This window comes from Vulpes vulpes, chromosome 8 (genome assembly GCF_048418805.1).
Source record: "Vulpes vulpes isolate BD-2025 chromosome 8, VulVul3, whole genome shotgun sequence".
Taxonomy (NCBI): domain Eukaryota; kingdom Metazoa; phylum Chordata; class Mammalia; order Carnivora; family Canidae; genus Vulpes; species Vulpes vulpes.
In genome coordinates, this window is record NC_132787.1 from 12,487,015 (window position 1) to 12,505,665 (window position 18,651).

Here is an 18,651-nt window from a genome sequence, read left to right on the forward strand (position 1 = left end):
ATAATGGACCAGCAAATAAATAAGTATAATTGGAAGTGATAAATGCCATGATAATGGGATACAAGATATTTATACCTTGCAGCATAATTTCTTGTTTTCAAAAATGTACCATCATTTACATGGTACAGTGGCATTCATTGCTTACTTACAGTGCTAAAGAAGTTTCTCAGTTAATAGAGACACCCTTTAATAGACATTTCAGAAAATACTATCACTCATTTTCTTTGCACCAGAAAGTGTCCATCCCCAACTAAATTAGGCATATTAAATATAATTACAACTTTGGTAAAATGATATCTTTAGTGTTTCATATTGAATATAGTAGTAAATAAGACATTTGTTTTTATCTCTTAGCTAAATATAAATGCTTTACTATTTATTTGTCAAATCAGATGCTAAGCCTATATGGCTTTTTTTTTTCTCCAAACAGGTTTTGGTCTTTGCAAAGGTGTAGACAATTTCTGTGTGGGTGATCCCAAGGGGGAAAAGGTGTAGGCAGATTCACACAGATATATTACTGCTAATATTAAAATAACACAAGACACATCCTATTGATGATAGTAAATTTTATTATTTGGATGTATATAACATAAATAGAAAGGTAAATAACTTTTATAAATGTTAATCTGTAATAATGTACTTATATTTGTTGATGTTAATTAAAAGTAAAATATACATCATCCAGAATAAATGAAAATAGACACATATGTAATATAGAACACATGCAATATTCAGAAAGAAAAAACTCTTTTCATTACTTCATTACTCCACATAAAGCATCATCCAAAGTCAATGAATACTTCAGAGTATTAAAATTTAAAAATAGAGATGAAAAATAAAGGAAATTATTTTTAAAGGAAGGGAAAGTCATGTATTCAGATACTTTTTTCTGTGCACAAAAGTATAGAGAAAATGCTAAGAGGAATTTAAGATAAGATTGCCATAAGTCTTTAAACCATTAAAGTGTGAATTATTTGCCTGGTGTTAGTCTGAAGTTCTTGGAGTGGCAAATGAGTAATATTTTAAAAGGTCAGACTAGAGTTGCATGTTATGAATGTATTTGTTGGAAATACTATATGCATAATTTCACTCAGTCATCCAGTCATGGAAGAGTAACATTGTTGAGCAAAATATTCTAATTTCCTTTGTCCATTTTTCCCATCTGATATATGCCTGACTTCTAATGGGTTTTTGATAAATATTTTAGTGAATACATAAGTGCATTTATCACAATTGAATTTCAGATAGTTCTATAAACATAGCAGTCATCCACAATACAAGCTCCATACTTCCATTTGCCTGGAATACCAACATAAAGAGGTGAAGTCAAGAGAACAAATGGAAAGGTGTTGGTTAATATCCTCAAAACCCTGGTGTGGCAATGTTACCTAGTAATGCAGAGCAGACCTATCCATCTAATAATCAATTCCAAATATCTCCTGGAAAATACCTGAGAGAAAAATATTATTAAAGGCAGAGATTTTAGAGTTTAAAATAGGCTTGACTTAAAATTCTGTGACCTGATTTATCTTGGGAAAGTTTTTCAAATTTATTAAGTTTCCATTTTCTCATCTGTAAAATAGGAATAATAAAAATTGATGATGTAGAATTGTTTTTTTTTTAGGATTGAAACTGTCTTTTAAGGAATGTAATGGAAGACCTGGTCCATAGAAAGCCCTCAGTAAACTAGCTATTAAAAGTATTATTGTGGTATTCCTGTGAGAGCCTTCTAGGCATCTGAGCTACTTAGCAGGAATAATTATTAGTATCTGTTAATAATTGGGAGGGATCTGTTCATCAGATTGTTTATTTACCAGTTTTTTTCATTTAAGAATAAAGTGTTTTCTGATAAATTTGTTGAAGATGAGGAAAAGTTGGGAATGTGAGTCCCTTACTTTATACTAAGAAATCGAGATGTAACAAAAATGGAGGAGTGGTACTATAGGCACAAGCTTGCACAGCCTGGGAGTTCAACTCAGGGCCTGTATGTACTGTCTCCCAGAGGAAGATTTTCAAAGCAGTGCAGCAGATACCACTTGTTCAGTTTTTCTGTTCAGAATGGAGAAAACAAGTATTACGGTAGAAAAAAAATAAATGCAACTACTTGCTCCTCAGCACACACACACAAAGGCATTAGGAACTGATCACCCATGATTATCCTTCATCAATGGGGGAAAAAAAAGCAATACATGATTCTGAGTCTGAGTCCTTCCCCTCTCCCTTTCTCTCTTTCTTTGCCTTCTCTTTCTCACTTTTTCTCTGCCTCCTCTTTCTCTCCCATTTCTCTCTCTTCCTCTTTAAGCTCCTATTGTACAAACACTCTCAAGATATCTATTAGGAGAGAATAGAAGCCAGAAAAATTTAAGTAAAATAGACTGTAACATGCAGCCTATTTCATTTCTTAGGTGGTCCTCAGGCAGATAGCTAATGGTTCCAAAGAATGCTATTTATGCCAAATTTAAATTGTAATGAGACAGAGACATTGGTTAGATAGAAAGGACTTTTGGAGTTTGACATGCATTTTAAATGCCTAGATATATTAGATAAGAAATTATTTTAACATTCCATTTCTTCCTTTTATTTTTAATCATTAAAGATCGCAGGTGGGGGGGTTTGGAGGAAGTGGGCTATTTCTCTGACTAGTGTTCGCAAAACCTTTCTTTCGATTCTTCTCACCATTGTTAAATACTTAGGAAGGGGGAAAGAGAAGGAAATGAAGAGAAAAGTGAGAAAGATCTGGGGGAGGAGATAAAAACTTATTTAAAGCATACTTATTGTTTTTAGTTTTTATGAAGACAGTCTGGCCAAGTTCTCTTTTTATAGAATTAACAGTGCAAATTCAGTGTTGATACTCTGCATCTCCTTTTCCTATTCAAAATCATAGTGCTCTATTCCCAACTTCCTTGCTTTCTTAGAGCTACTTTTCTTTACTCCTCCCCATGGAGACTGCCACTATATATTTCCTTTTCTAGTTGCATTACCCTCTATCTTACTATTCTTGTTTTTCAGTCATTATGTTTTTTTCCCCCCTCTGGCTTTAAATATCCCTCTCCGAGATTGCTGATTGAGAACACTCCATAAAATCTCACCTACGGGGGATAATTAGTGGTCTACCAAAGTCGTTGTTAGTGTTATGTTTCTACATTGTGGGTTCTTCAAAGTCAGGCAGGAGTCTACAATTACTAAAGCTTGTTTCTATCTTTTTTTTTTTTTTTTTTTTTTTTTTTAGCCTACTGAAGGGCTGTAGAAATAGCCAGAATGGTCCTCTATCATTCTGTGGTTCAATGCAGTCTCAATTTGCCACATCTATACTCTCTTTTCCCAAATTTCTCCAGTTTCTCAATGTTTTATTTTTTTTATTTTGATTTTTTTTAGTTTCTCAATGTTTTAACTACGAAATCATTGGTTGCAGGCAAATAACAAACATTTCAACGTGTAATACAGATCACACACATTTTAGAGCTCACATAAAGTGATATCTGTACATTAACCAAAGGTGCTAAAGTTTAGAAGGGCTATTACAGCTAGTCTGTAAGAGAGTGCAGAAAGAATTAGGACAAGAGACTGGGTTTCCCAGCATAACCCACGTGAAGTGAGAAAAAGCCCATTTGAAATTTAGATCTTGTCGCCCAAATGTGCCTGTCTGCAAAAGACCTCCAAAGAACTACCTGAACACTGACCACTTTATCCTGTTGTTTTCTTAGACTTGTCTTTATTTTTTAAACAAATGTGAACTCATAACAACATAAAATTTACAGGACATAAAAGGTTAGCAAATAAAATTTTTATATATTTTAATAAGAATATTTTATTGAGTCCTTATTATATTGAAGTAAGTGCTAAATCTTTCATAATTCTTACCAATAACCTAATGATGTAGGGCCATTATTTTCCCTATTTTACAGAAGAGGAAACAGAGACATGGACAGATTAAATGACCACAGTCATCTAGCTAGCAAATGACAAAGCTAGGATGTAAATAACCAATCTGCCATGAGACCAACTTTTCAATAAATACAGTACAATAATTTAAAACAGCATTATCAGAATCAAATTCAAAAATGGTATTGAGCTTTTCTTTGGAGACCATTTATTTATTTATTTACTTACTTATTTATTTAGAGACCTTTCTTGGTGGAAATCATATGAATTACATGGGCACAGCTATATATTTAAGAAAAAAAATGACAAAAACTGTAATACATTGACCATATCTTTTTAAATTTTTGTTTGATCTGTTAACTCAGATAAATGAACGTCAACACATCACCCATTTATAAATTACACACAATTCAGCCCCAGCTTTTCTTGATCACCCTAAAAGTATTGTTAGTCTTTCCTGAATCTTACCAGTGTCTTTAGGAAAAAATACCTATGTATGAACAAAATACAGATGTGGTCCCCACTCAGTTCTTATTCATATGTGAAGTAATCAGAGGAAAAAATAAGCGAGAACACAATTATCTATTAATTCAGTCATTTCTTCTTTAGAAATGTAGTAACATTCAATGAAAAAGAGTTTAGACATTTGAGGAAAAATAGCCCCTCCCCCCCCCCCAAAAAAATAACTTTCAAAATGATTATTTATTAGTGCTTGGGTGGCTCAGTTGGTTAAGCATCTGCCTTCAGCTCAGGTCATGATCTCAGGGTCCTGAGAGTGAGTCATGTATCAGACTCCTCACTCAGCGGTGAGTCTGCCTCTCCCTTGCCCTCTGCTCCTCACCCCTGCTCATGCTTTCTCTCTATCCCTATATTTCTCAAATAAATAAATAAAAATCTTTAAAAAAATGATTATTTGCATATTATAGGCTGACCATATTTTCTCAGTCAATAATTGAAACATATTTTCTGATAAATCAAGTGGGATAGAAGATTTGAAATTGGGACCGTCCAGAATTAAACAGGATTCATAGCAGCCATGACTGCCCCCAGGCATCACTTGAGTCTTTGCTAGTACTTAGTACTAAATACAAATGTGCTTTCTTCCTCTTAAACCCTGACTTTTTAAACAACCGGACCCAAAAACTCCTGGTCCTTCTGGGACTCTCTTCCACATGGCACATGCATTGAATATAAACCTTCATGTTCCAGAGCTGTTGTAAGCATGAAAGGCATCTAGTATCACTCTCTTTCCACCTGAAATTCCCAGTAAGTAATTGAAGCAAACACCACAGGCAAATATTCTGTGGTTCATTGTTTATTTTTACTAAAAGAGCAAATTTTAATGAAAAGTTTAAATGTTGAGGAAACAAAGCCTTTTCAGCGGAAATTATCCTCCTTTTTAAAACAAAATAATCTTAAGATGACATTAGTGAAAGAACAGCAGTTATATTAAGACAGGGGACTTCTTTACCAGATTGTGTCAGCTGAATGCCCTTTATTATTACAGGCCTATTTCTGTTCTCAAGATTCATTAAGACAATGGCTCTACCATAATGTTATGAAACACAGTTCAATGTCATGTGGTTTCTTCAATGTTTAAAGCTGTCCTAAGATGAAGCTGAATAGTAAACATCTCTACCGTTTAGTAGGAGTATAGTAGTCTTTTAATCTCTAACATTTACAAAAGTGAACTTAGATCCATTAGTAATGAGAACCTCTACTTGTCATCAATGAAGTTTATTTAAACAAGAATATTCTCCCTTTCCTGGCAATAAGAAAGTCATATTTATCATGTGATTTCTAGTATTTAAATTCAAGACTATATTCCCATCAGGTCTTGGTGGTATACTTTCATTTATGAACTAGATAAGAAGATGCCCACAGTGATGATTCATGCATATGTCTCCATGATGATACTTAAGGTACATGAGAATCTCAAATTAATTTTAAATATCTTATTAAAATGCCAATTGATTTGGATCTAAACTCAAAGATTGTTCTATCTGTGATAATGGTTGAGACTACAAAACTAAAAAAAAAATTAATATGGAAATTAATAACATCTTGATCCAGAGACATGTATTCCTTTATGATGACTAATGAATTATTTTAAAAAGAACACTACATATGTATTGAACAGTCATATCCATATTCCTTAAGCTTTCCTGAGACTTATTCCAACAACAGATGGAGTTGCTTGATTTACTAAATGAGAAGTTCATATGATACCCGATACCTAAATATAAATGTGTTTAAGAGCAAAACTATTTCTGGTGAAGCAACAAGAATTTTAAGTATATCTCTTTGACTAATGGGAGAAAATGAAAGTATTGTCAAATAATGAAATTTAAGCAGTTCCAGAAAGAATTATATACACTTCCTTTTTATCCTTCAGTTATGCTTAAGTCCTTCCAGTAAGAATCTCAAACTTCCTGCCCAAATTAAAGATCCAAGAGGCTGATGGTAGGAGTTAATAAAATTAAATATGCATGCATGCAGTTAATGGCTTGGTATCTTCACTTAAACCTTGCTACTGAGATGACAATTTTCTCAACATGCTGTCCATTTTCACTTCTCAATCCCAGGAATTGTTCCAAAAACCCTACAGAGCCATGGGCAGTCTTGAGTTGTTTATTGTTGCTTTTCATCCATTCTTGCCAAATAAATTTATATGGGACCAGGATACAAAAGACTACTGGAGTAATGTCCCTTAGTATGTGTCCTAATTAAGATGACTGCTTAGTGAATTTGACAACAACACTGTTCATTACCTACTTGGCTAAATCAAACAGTCCATTCAGTGGCAATACCCATATATTATAATTCACCAGTTCTTCATAATTTTTTCAGATAATGAGCTAATTTCTGAGTTATGTAATTTCAAAGAAAAACAGGGCATGAAAACACAAAAATTTCACTTGGCCATTTTAAGATGTACTCGGTTAGTTCACAAGCCATTTTTCATATTAGTGAAGCTATATAATTATATTTTTAAATATCTTCCTGCTCAAAAGTATGTTTAGAAGTTTCAAAAGGAAAAATCCTCTAAGAACTAGATTGGAAGGGAAAACTGCAGAAGCTACAAGATTGAGTTAATTAGTAAAATCTAGTATAATATGTTAAAAAAAAGAAAAAAGGCTTTCACACAAATGGTGAGTGTCAACGATCACCAGGTTGGAGGCAGGCTGGCACAGACGGGGAGAAAAGGATCCACCATGTTTTTCTCTCCATCTTTTCTGTTTTTACCTGCAAGAGGAAAGATCAAGGCTGAAGGGACAGTGTGGATGCCCAGTTAGGGGCAGGAAGCCATGTACTTTGGGGATTTGCCATGAATCCTTGATGGGTAAGTTGAAATCAGAGCAAAGAAAAACATATTCTCCTAGACACTGGAGATGGGAGTCCAACAGAAAGTAGGCTAAAGTGACAAGGTTTGGCCCAATCAAATGTCCCTTCCCCAGTAACAGTGATTGCCTTGCTAAAGAGTAAGAGCTGTTGCTGGAACCTCCTTCAACAAACAAACAAACAAACAAACAAACAAATGCACACTAGAACCTTTGTTCTAAGGCATATGCCTGAAGGCTTCTAACTAAAAAAAAAAAAAATACAGAAGGTGAATTTAGCAATGATTCTAAAAAACTAATTGGGACTAATTTGGGACTGGATGTCTTGGGAACTTGTGTCTTGAGCACTATGGCATTTGATAGATAGATGAAAGATAGATAGATAGGTAGATAGATGATAGATAGAGATATGCACACACATTAGTAGCATAGTGGGAGGAATGAAAGGAAGATATTTATAAAAAGTCTCCATGGTCAATGTGTGAACTGCAACTATTATTATTCTCTTTCATAAATATGGAATCTGAGGCTTACAGTGATTAACTGACTAGCCTAAGACCACAGCTTAATCTGTAGGTGAAGTAGCTTTCTTTTGTTAAAAAAACTTTAAAAAAATATTTTATTTATTAATTTGACAGAGAGAAAGAGCACAAGCAGGGGAGTGAGTGGCAGAAGGAGAAGGAGAAGCAGGCTCCTGGATGAGCAGGGAGTCTGATGCGGGGCTCCATCCCAGGACCCTGGGATCATGACCCGAGCTGAAGACAGATGCTTAACTGACAGAGCCATCCAGGCATCCCTGAAGTGGCTTTCTAAGGTATGTTAATCTAATGTCAAGAGTCATACCTTTTCTACTGCACCATATAGATCTTTTAATGACTGTATGTGTATATTAATTATATTATTAGGAAAAAAAATCGTATAATTTATAGGATGATCATTCACCCTTTTCCCTTACTCATATGTAAGGATAATTTGATTGTTAGAATTAGACTACTTTATAACCACTACTGTCTCTGTGATGATAGCTATTTAAATATAGGAAACAATATCTAAGAAAATTTGCTTCTGCTGACGGCTTTTTGCAACATTTGTCCTTATAATAAATGCTAATAAAGGTCGCAAAACTCAAAAAAAGATTTCTAAGTCTTTTCAATGAGAACTGAAATCAATAATTTTGGATATATTCCATCCATTAACCCCTCCCCCCACCTTTAAAGTTTTGGTGTTTTTTGCTATACTGCCAGAGTTTGCTTCTCTGAAATCTGACGTTTTAAGTCTGGCAAGAGGGTACTATGCACAGTCACACGTGAGTCTCCCTAAACTGCTGCACAATGCAGTGTCAGTTCCTTGATTTGGGTGAAGTGGATTCAAGGTTGTCCTACAATACACTAACTCTTACTCACTTGCACCATCCCAAACCACTTTCAAAGGAATTGGTGCTCCCCTACTGCCCTGAGAAATGCACATAAATCATAGACAGCTTCCTCACCTCCTCTTCTGTCCACAGAATAGCCATTACTGACTGTGAATACTGGATAATTAGAAATTAAAATAGTGTTTTTACTTTTTTAGGGGGAAAAAAAGCCTTGGGATTCATGCCAGACCATACAATGACTTGTGTGGTCTGGTGCAACCAAACACGACAATGGAAAAGTTCTGTAGCAGAGGAAAGACCAAACTTACTGTCGTGGGGATGTAATGGTACATCCTAAGTCACATTTAGATAACACATGCGGTGTACAGGGATCTTGCAGTCAACTTCAAGAGGAAATGGGGAGGGTCTGAACTATGGTACAGCTGGATTCATAGGGTGCCAAGAAAGAGCTGTAGAACACTTTCCACATTTCTTCCTTTTTCTTTGAGTATGTTTTAATTAATCCGAATGATGATGGTAATATAAGGAGTTGTGTGATAGGAATTCAAAAGGACTAAAATATCCTCTTCGTAATTTCTTAACTGGTCATAGGTTTAGAGAGTAAAGTTTTTTTTTTTTTTTTTTTTTTTTGGAGTTTCCTTTATTTTCATTTGTTTAGGAGTGGGGGGAAAAAAAAAACCCCTGTAACCCCATCAAATTCTCAAGGGCTGGACTGGCGATGTTGGCTGGTGTCAGAGAGATGCTGGTGGCAGGAAGCCAGTCTGCAAAAGGCACCATCAAGAAAAAATTGGATGTTCCAGAACCTTAAAATGGCAGATTCCACAAATATCATATGTAAGAAAATTACTTAATTGGGGTTTTACACCATTAAGTCTTTCCTTGGTTATGTTTTCAGCAATGAAGTCAAGATGTTTTTGCCTTCTTTTGTTTGATAAAATGAACCAAAAATGGGAGATTTTAAATTCAGATTTCAAATAACCTAAAACTTTACTCTCCTTTCTAACTTAACTTTGAATTATCATCAATGTCTCACAGTGGTTTGGGTGGACAACTCAATTAATTTGATAAAATAAACCATATGCCAACCGTGAAACAGATGTAAAATAAAAATTATATGATCTGGTTTTTATATTTCAGGAAGTTACACATTAAGGAGTGGTACAGAAAAATAAGTTGTGTAGTAAATTTGGAGCATTGGTATCTGGCCACGTTCTGGCTTTGTAAGATGAGAGCTGAACACTATTTCTTTTCCTTTTTTAAAATTTCCTTTGCTTATGAAATGGGATTACCAGTTCTTATACTACTACCTCACAGCAATTTTGTTAAGATGACATGATAAAATTTATATGAAAGTCCTGTAGGCATATACATTATAATATAAGCCAGTTAGACACTTTGAATGAATTAATTTTTAAAGCTAAAGAGCAGATTTTAAAATTAAGCTTTTAAGCCATCTGCTATATTTATTTATTTTTTTGCTATTATAATTGTATGGTGTTGGGTAGCTAAAATATATATTTTTAAAATTACTATCATTCCCCTTGTTATTACACCAGCCATAAATAATAACATGGGCAAAAATAAAATTGCAAAAACGTGCATCTGTGACTTTCTATAGAATATTGCTTACCAATAAAGAAAGAGGCCTACCTACTTTTTAATTTCCCACACTGATTATTTTATTTCATTGACTATATCTGAGTTAGTGTTTTCTGTATTGTGTTCTAGCAGTGAGCTTGGATGTTACATCTGAAGTCAGACTGCTTGGATTCAAATCTTGTTCTTTTACTTAGCTATATGTCCTTGGGCTAGTAACTTAGTCTCACTGGGACTCAATTTTCCTATGTGTGTATTGAGGATAATAATAGTATCTATCTCTTAAAATGCTGCCCCATTAGTAATAAGCCTTTAATAAATATTATATATCTTTATATGCTATAACAAATACACAATATTTGGAATGCATGATGTATTTTTATAATATATATCTTTATAATATTATGTCGTATATTATACAATAAATTATGTAATTACATATCCTTATTTTACAATCATAATACATGTCTTTTCACAGCATAAAGATTGGAGTTACAAGCATATGATATTTTTTCAATATAAATTGAAATTATTTTTAAAATACAAACTAATAGCCATTTATTTATGCTCATAGATTTTTAGATTGCACGGGTTATCTGTACCGCTATTATAATTTGATATAATTGACATAATTGTCAGATAAATTTGGTATCATTGGTAAATATACCAAATGTATAAAGTCTATAATATAGACTGCAGTGGAGCATCTAAAAGCATACTATGGGTATTAAGTTCCGTAAAGCTTTCCTCCTTTCTCTCCAGGAATCAGAGTGAGGAGCAGCAAGTTTGCTGATTGTTTTCTTTTCTTTTTTCTTTTTTTTTTTTTTTTTGCTGATTGTTTTCTAAGGGAGCCATCGATATAGACAGACTGTGTAGCAAAGAATAAGTTCTAGTTTGCCAAAAGCTGACCAGTTTGATTATGAGACAGGAACAATTAATTAAAGAAGAGGAGAAGAAATCTTCCAAGGAAATTTCTCTCACTGTATTCCAGTGAAGAAAGAGAAAAGTAACCTAAATTTGCATTAATGTATAATTTATAGTGTTGTCTACCAGTTTATTATCCTCACAGTTGGCAATTTTTGAATTTGCAAAATGAAGTGTTAAACTAGATAATTTTCAACACTCATCTTAAAACTTAAAATAGGTGACATTCTGAATGAATTATATACTTTGTTGATATATTTGAAAACTACTGGATTTACATCAGTTTGCATTGAACTTACATTGAAAAATACAATTTCAAATTATTGGTGTAGTTTGTAATGTCACTAGTAATGGGAAAAGCTGTTATTTTTACTAAAGCTTTTTAAAAATGGAACTATTAATGAATTCTAACTTGGAAACAATCAAGCTACTTTCTAAATTCTGTATTTATTAAAACCAGATACACATTCCAGCTCATTATTACAGCTTTGGCATGTAACTGTTATGGAGAACTGCCCCCAAGCAGCTTCTGAATCTGTAGATCTCAATGGTAAGGAGAAGGCTCAATTTCTGGGAAGGCTTCACTATTAATAGATGTATCCCTGTGATTTAGTGCCAAGTGGGGATGGGATGCCTCAGGATGGCGCCCAGTCAGTCATTGTTCCAGCCAGTGTGGGCAGCAAGGGCCATTTTCCTGTCTTAGTCCTGCGAGGGCTGATGAGATGAAATCTTTAGTCTGTCTCTGTGGCAAACTTTCTTGGATAACACAAGTGGAAAGTAGAGGCAATTATCCAAGTATCTGAGGTAAATGTGTGTTTTTCTGACCCAAATACTTGAAAAACTACCTCAACTCTTCTTTTTGGTTTGACTATGATGATCTGGACACATCTTTCTGCCTATATAAGTGTTTCTTTTTTCTGGATCTTCTCATATAATTCCATGAAGTTTTTTTTTTGGGGGGGGGGGTTATAAAGTGTGTGTGTACTGGTATGCCTGCCCAACTTGGTATGTATACTATAGGAACCTATTTTGTCTGTTCCTCCTAATTTTATAACAAATAAATTGATTAATTTCGAAAGTCCTTTTGAATTCATTTAGGTACTTCATGTCTTAATAATTTTGAATATATATCCACAGTTGTGTATTTGATAACAATTTGAGTTTTGGACTTTAACACAAAGGGAGTATTTATGCCAGATACCATGGAAACCTAAATTGTAATTTAGCACCAGAAGTTCCATAAATTTTAACATGATGGCAGACTTTCCTTCCTTTTGCTTTCATTAATATCCAAGGTCTCTGTGTTAGTCACACAAATCGAACTCTAAATAATCAAAGTTAGTAATTTAATCTCTTTTTAATAACTGTCTATGGCTTTTTTTCCACAATGTTTTAAAACTTTAACTATATTTATTAGATGTGCCAGACAATGAGAAGGGAAAGAGAAAAGTGCAAAAGCTGCAAGCACTAACTTTTACTATTTACTTGCAGCAATTCTAGAATGGACTTGGTAATTTTTCTGGTACTACACCAAATTAACTATACAAAGTTTTAGAGTATGAAAGTATTAGCTATAGAAGTTTTAGAAATTAATGATCAGTTTTATTTAAACGTATTCTCTGGAAGAAGCCTAACACCATGAGAAAACTGGACTGAGTGTCCAAGATGATTGTCACTAAGTAGATGGGTAAATACAGGGCAAGCCTCTCTGAGTCCCACTACACAAAATAAAGAGATAGGAATTATCTAGATAACTTCTAGGATTCATTTTAGATTTAAAAATGCATATTCAAATCTGAACATAGTTGCAGAGATTTCATATAGCTACTGTGAAGAAGTTAGGGGGAAACGAGATTCAATTAATGCATGATTCGACAATAAGAGGACCATTAAAACGTTTTTATCTTAAGGAAAATGTCTATCAATTCCATATTTTTTTAAGAAAGAGTACTAATTAACCTGGAACAACAATCTGAGTAGATACATCAGAACCAATTTTGCCTGGACAGCAAAGAGACCGATGCTCTGGGTATAAACTCTACTAATATAGAGCAGCTGGGAGTAATAAATATTCAAGAGCATTTCCTGAAGAAAAGACCATTAGTCAACACATTGATGATTTAAAATATAGCAGTATTATTCAGACTGAAAAGTATATCGACAGCTTGCATCAGGTTATTTATTTGGCTATGTTAACTCATTCAACACAAGTTTTAAAACTGGGTTAGTCATCAACCAAAATAACCTCCTTAAGAAAGAGTCTAGTAACCATATCATTAGGCCAAGTAATAAAAATTTCAACAGATTACATCAAATAGAGATGGCATCTCACTTACATCCATTTCCATTCTGCAACTGTATTTTGGCTTTAGGAATAAAGTGGAAAGCTTTATACACACACACACACACACACACACACACACACACACACACACACAATACTTATCTAAATAAAAATCCATGTAAAACAATATGAATACAAACTTCTAATATAACTATATATGCATTTTAAACTTGATTTAGGATATAATGATTTAAACAGTTTTTATGCTACCTGCTTTAATTTCAGCTACTCTTTTCCCAAAATATTTCCAAATTTCATGTGTCATATAGAGTTTAAAAATTAGACCAAAAAAACAGTTTCAGATAGTGAAAGTCTTTTTTCTTTTGTTTACCTTTAAATCTCAGACTTACATTAAGAAATTGTGTTTAATATGCTATATAAGACGTGAGGGGGGGCATCTGAAAAGTATAGTCTTGATTGCATTTTCTATTTTGGTAAACATTATGTTCAGCCAGACATCAGTAAGGTCTTCCTAACAGCTGGTAGCAATGCCAAGAATATTTATAATACAGCAGAAATACCAGGGAAAGTGGTAAAACACGGATGTCAAAGCCTAATTTCTTGCTTTGTGACCTAATTTTATGGTCCATTTTTGAATGTTGTCCAAAAGTGCACTCATGAAAGAGAATTTAGGTTTGGCAAGCTGCAGAAATATTCCCACAAGTGCTGCTGAATAAATCCTGAAAAACCTTTCCCTCTAAAGGAAACTCTTTTAGCTGAAGAGCTTAAATTCTCCAGAAATGTCTTTTGTTAAAGAACATTCATTCAGGGCTCTTCATGTGTCAAAACTTGCTTCATGAAGTAACCTGAAATGTATTTCAGGGACCTAAGAAGTAAAACATTTATTATGACAGCAACAGCAAAAACATTCATATCAATTCTCTTAGTTTAGATTTTTATTAAGAAGTCTAAAAACATTTGAAGTTTAATAATCAGTTCTTTTTGGGGGGGTGCTAAGAATAGTTTTAAACTATGAAGGGTTTTAAAATATTATGCAATTTACCATTGTTTAAGTTCTAAATTCCTTTGGCTATATTATACACATATCTGTTTTAAAAGGTTAATTCTGAAGTTACCTCCTTCGCACTGATAAACAATATTATTTTTAGTTGAGTTTATATATGCTCTCTTGGTAGAAAAAAAAAATCTTTTACTAAAATCTTCTAGAAGCAACTTTAAATGCCATAATACCAAGAATGTCATTATAATCTCTTGTAAGATTATCTTAATTTTTATATTAGTGCTCTAGTTAGGGGATGTTTCATCATATTATATTTTTTTCTCTAATGTTGATACATAGTCAGATTGATTAGTTCTGTGAAGAACTGTAAAGGTTTTGAAGCTAAACTATCTTACTTAGGGACACCTGAGTGGCTCAATGGTTGAGCATCTGCCTTTGGTTCAGGTTGTGATCTCGGAGTCCTGGGATGGAGTCCCAGATCAGGATCCCCAAAGGGAGCCTGCTTCTCCCTCTGCCTATGTTTCTACTCTCTCTCTCTCTCTCTCTCTCATAAATAAATTAAATATTTTAAAGTAAATAAATAAAATAAACTATCTTAGTGGGACTTAGGCTTTAAGTTCACCTGTGCTAAAATGATGATGAAGGGGAGAGAAAAACTGATGGACTTAGCTCTTTTCCCCCCTTGGGTTGTTCTCCATTCCCATGCCACTCATGCCCTTTATATCAGAGCTTCCTTCTGTGGCTTATGGCAATACATTAATATCATTTTTTCAATTGTCTGGTTAGCATAAGACATACTGGAGGAAAAGAGGACCTTATTTTCTTATGAAACACATTTCTAAGGTAATTTATCCCAGAATACATTTGATAAACAAAGCAATATCATTTGCAAACTATTTTCCATGGATTCACTAGAACAATAATTTCCAAATACCAATTAGACCACTGTATTGCAATCGCTTTAGGGCATTATTAAAATAATAAAATAAATAAAATAATTAATAAATAAATAAAACCAAATAAATAAATAAATAAATAAATAAATAAATAAATAAATAAATAAATAAAATAAAGATTGATCAACCCAAGCCAGGTTTGAACATTTGGTCACTTTGGAATGCTATATTAATTTGATGTCCTCCATAATAATAATACTAGAAAAATATATTTAATATTTGTTTGAAGGAAAGATAAAAATGCCTACGGAAAAAAAAGAACATGCACCTTGTCCTCTGTTGCCTTCAGTAATTCAATGCTAGCCCCAAAGCTGCAAGCCCCTCTTGTTTTTTTGAGGTCTGGAGGTTACCTATAGAAACTGAACTAGAAGGTAGTTTGTGGCCTTCACTTGTTCAGATATTATTCCTGGGTGTGTTGCACTCCAATTATACCCAAATTATACTATCCCTGAAAAAGCCCATCAGTACTTATTTTCTTTATATTTTCAGTATATTATATGTTCAATGATTTTTTTAAACTTTCTGTCTTGAGGTAACTGTAGATTCACATGCAATTGTGGAAAATTATGAAGATCCTTTGCTCCTTTGCCCATCCCTCACCCTGACATTTTGTATCACTAAATTAAAATAGTACAACCAGAAAATTTACTTTGCTGTAATCAAATTAAGTTTATCTTAATTTTTATATTATTGCTTTATTAATATTTCACTAGTTTACATGCCTTCATTTGTGTGTCTGAATGTTTGTTTAGTTCTGTGCAACTGATAGTTTTGTCAGATGCATAGACCATCACAGTGATAGAATAATTTCATCATAAGGATCCCCTGTGGTATCCTTTCATGACCACATCTACTTCCCTTCCTCTGCCCTTTCTAACCCATGACAACTATTATTAATCTATTCGCCTTCTCTATAATTTTGTAATTTTAAGAATGCTATGTAAATGGAATTATGCAGCATGTAACCTTTGAGGTTGGTTTTCTTCAATCATCATACCTCCCTTGAGACACATTCAAGTTGTGTGCATCAGTAGATCATTTCTCTTTAATTGAAGAGTGGTATTCCATGGTACGATATACCACGATTGAACCATTCACCTCTGTGAATGAGCATGTGTTTTTTTCCAGGCTTTTATTATTATGAATAAAGCTGCTATGAACATTTGTTACATATTTTTCTCTGAACAGATGTTCTTATATCTCTGAGATAAATGCCCATGAGTACAACTACTAGGTGTACGGTAAGCACATGATTAGAAACTGCCATACTCATTTCTAGGGTGGCTGTCCCATTTTACATTTTCATCAGGAGTATGCAAGTGACTCACTTTCTCTACAATACTACTTTTTTCAAAACTTTTAGTCATTCTGATGGATATATAATGATACATCATTGTGGTTTTAAATGTGCCTTTCCCTAATGGCCAATGATGTTGAACACCATTTAAATATTGATTTCCCGTTTGTATACCTTCTTTTTTTAAAAAAAGATTTTATTTATTTATTCATGAGAGACACATACAGAGAGAGAGAGGCAGAGACACAGGCAGAGGGAGAAGCAGGCTCCATGCAGGGGGCCCGATGTAGGACTCGATCCAGGGTCTCCAGGATCATGCCCTGGGCCAAAGGCAGACACTCAACCGCTGAGCCACCCAGGCGTCCCTGTATACCTTCTTCATTGAAATATCCGCTCATATCTTTTGTCGTTTGTCATAGTGGAATGTTTTATAGTTTTGAGAACTCTTTACCTATTCTTTAAATAAATCTTTTGTTGGACATGCAGTCTGCAAGTATTTCCCAGTCTGTAGCTTGTCTTTTCATCATCTTCACAGAGACTCACAAAGCAAAAGCTTTTAATTTTGATGAGGTCCAGTTTATTACTTTTTCATCTTATACATTATGTTTTTGGTGTCAAGTCTATGAACTCTCACCATACACCTAGTTGCTGAACATTTTCACATTTATAATTTTTCCTAAAGGTTCCATAGTTTTACATTTTACATTTAAGTCTATGATTTACTTGGGGTTGATTTTGTATAAGGTTTGAGGTGTAGGTCAAGACTTTTTTTTTTGCCTACAAATGCCCAAATGTTTCAACATCATTTATTAAAAAGTCTATCTTCATTGAATTACTTTGCATTTTTGTTAAAAATCATTTGAGCATATTTGGATGAGGTATTTTCTGTGTCCAGTGCTGATGAACCATGGTTCATCAGGAGAATCTTTAATCCAACTTTGCTAAACTCATCCCAGCACTATTAATTCAAAAACTTCCAAGAGAGGGCTTAGAATTGTGTGTCTTTAATTGTATTGGTAAATCTGAAGTACAGCTCTGTTTGGAAACTCTGCTCAGCGTTTTAAAAATCCTCACAAGGATTTTTCATTAATCTTTGCTGAGGTTGGTGTGAGAAGTGGATAATAGGTGACTTTGTGACTCTCATTTATTAAATTAATTAATAAATATTTAACATTTAGGGAAAGTTATAAAAAATAAGAAATAGCCACCTATATTCTCATTACTTGGCTTATGAAATGAAACATTACTTATAAAGATGTAGCTTCTTGTGGGTCCCCTCCCTCTTCAATCACATCCTCCTCTCCTGTCTCCAACCCCAGAAGTAACCACTGTCCTATGTTTTATGATTATCATTTTCTTGTATTCTGTATATTTGACCATATAAAACACTCATACATATGCATATACATACATATATACAGATATATGTCTAATTTGCTATTTTAATAAAAATCTGAAGTAAAAATGACTACCAACTTGATCCGAGGGCAAATTATCATCCTTATCAGCCTTCAAATGCAGACCACAGCATATCCTAAAGTCTGGTTTAGTTCAATTTATTTAGATTTAATCATATGTTTACTCGGTTCTTAATTCACCATGCTTTCTGACATCTCAAAATTTTATTCTGGGATTATTTTCTTTCTTCCTGAATTTTACCCACTAGACATTCCTTTATACATAACAGTTTCTTTGGAGGATAGACTCTGTTACTGTTTGTCTAAATATTACTTTATTTTTTCTCATGATGAATAATATCTTGTCTGGGTATACACTTTTGGATGGATAGTTACTTTTCTTTTAGCATATTGAAGACATTACTCCATGGCTGTAGTAGTATCTGCAGTTGCATAATAACTTGCCCCAAAACCCAGTGGCTTAAAACAACAATAAACACAATCTCTCCCAGTTTCTGTGAGAATTAAGAATTTTTGAGTGGCTTAGCTGGAGAGTTCTTGATCAAGATTTGGTCCAA

At 33.6% G+C, this 18,651-nt stretch overlaps 1 protein-coding gene across 6 annotated transcripts in view; it reads right to left on the reverse strand.

Moving 5' to 3' along the window:
* The window catches only part of CNTN1 (contactin 1), a 347,755-nt gene that overhangs the window by 79,496 nt on the left and 249,608 nt on the right, over positions 1 to 18,651 (reverse strand). For 3 of the 6 annotated variants that reach the window (XM_026000124.2, XM_072765566.1, XM_072765565.1), the window contains one exon: positions 5,182 to 7,128. The exons of the other annotated variants lie outside the window; for them this stretch is intronic. In XM_026000124.2, the coding sequence (XP_025855909.1) occupies positions 7,049 to 7,128 (80 nt within the window). In that variant the 3' untranslated portion in view covers positions 5,182 to 7,048. Of the gene's footprint in view, positions 1 to 5,181; positions 7,129 to 18,651 lie in introns of those variants that run through there. 6 annotated transcript variants of the gene reach the window in all.